We start from the raw sequence: 217 nt of genomic DNA on the forward strand, positions 1-217 counted from the left end.
TCGAGATCTTCACCTCTGCTTCTGCGTCGTTCAAAATGACGGCAAAACTGGAGAGGTGGTCGCAGGTGCAGTTAATGAAGGTGTCGTTCACGTAGTCACCGTACCCTCGTTCGGCGGCGCTCGTCACGCACCCATCGCGGGTCCACACGCCCTCTTTGCTGCGGGGGGAAGGAGCCTTGGTTTGAGGGCGCGAGGGCGTTTCATGTGATCTGTGCTC

The 217-nt window shown here is 59.0% G+C and overlaps 1 protein-coding gene across 1 annotated transcript in view; it reads right to left on the bottom strand.

The window, feature by feature from the left end:
- Window positions 1-217, bottom strand: part of LOC119593496 (protocadherin-like wing polarity protein stan) — a gene marked incomplete at its 5' end in the record, with an annotated part of 16607 nt that overhangs the window by 7389 nt on the left and 9001 nt on the right. Inside the window, 1 exon segment of the mRNA XM_037942446.1 lies at window positions 14-158. Within this exon segment, the coding sequence (XP_037798374.1) occupies window positions 14-158 (145 nt within the window).

The sequence above is a fragment of the Penaeus monodon genome, chromosome 32 (assembly GCF_015228065.2).
Source record: "Penaeus monodon isolate SGIC_2016 chromosome 32, NSTDA_Pmon_1, whole genome shotgun sequence".
Classification (NCBI taxonomy): Eukaryota; Metazoa; Arthropoda; class Malacostraca; order Decapoda; family Penaeidae; genus Penaeus; species Penaeus monodon.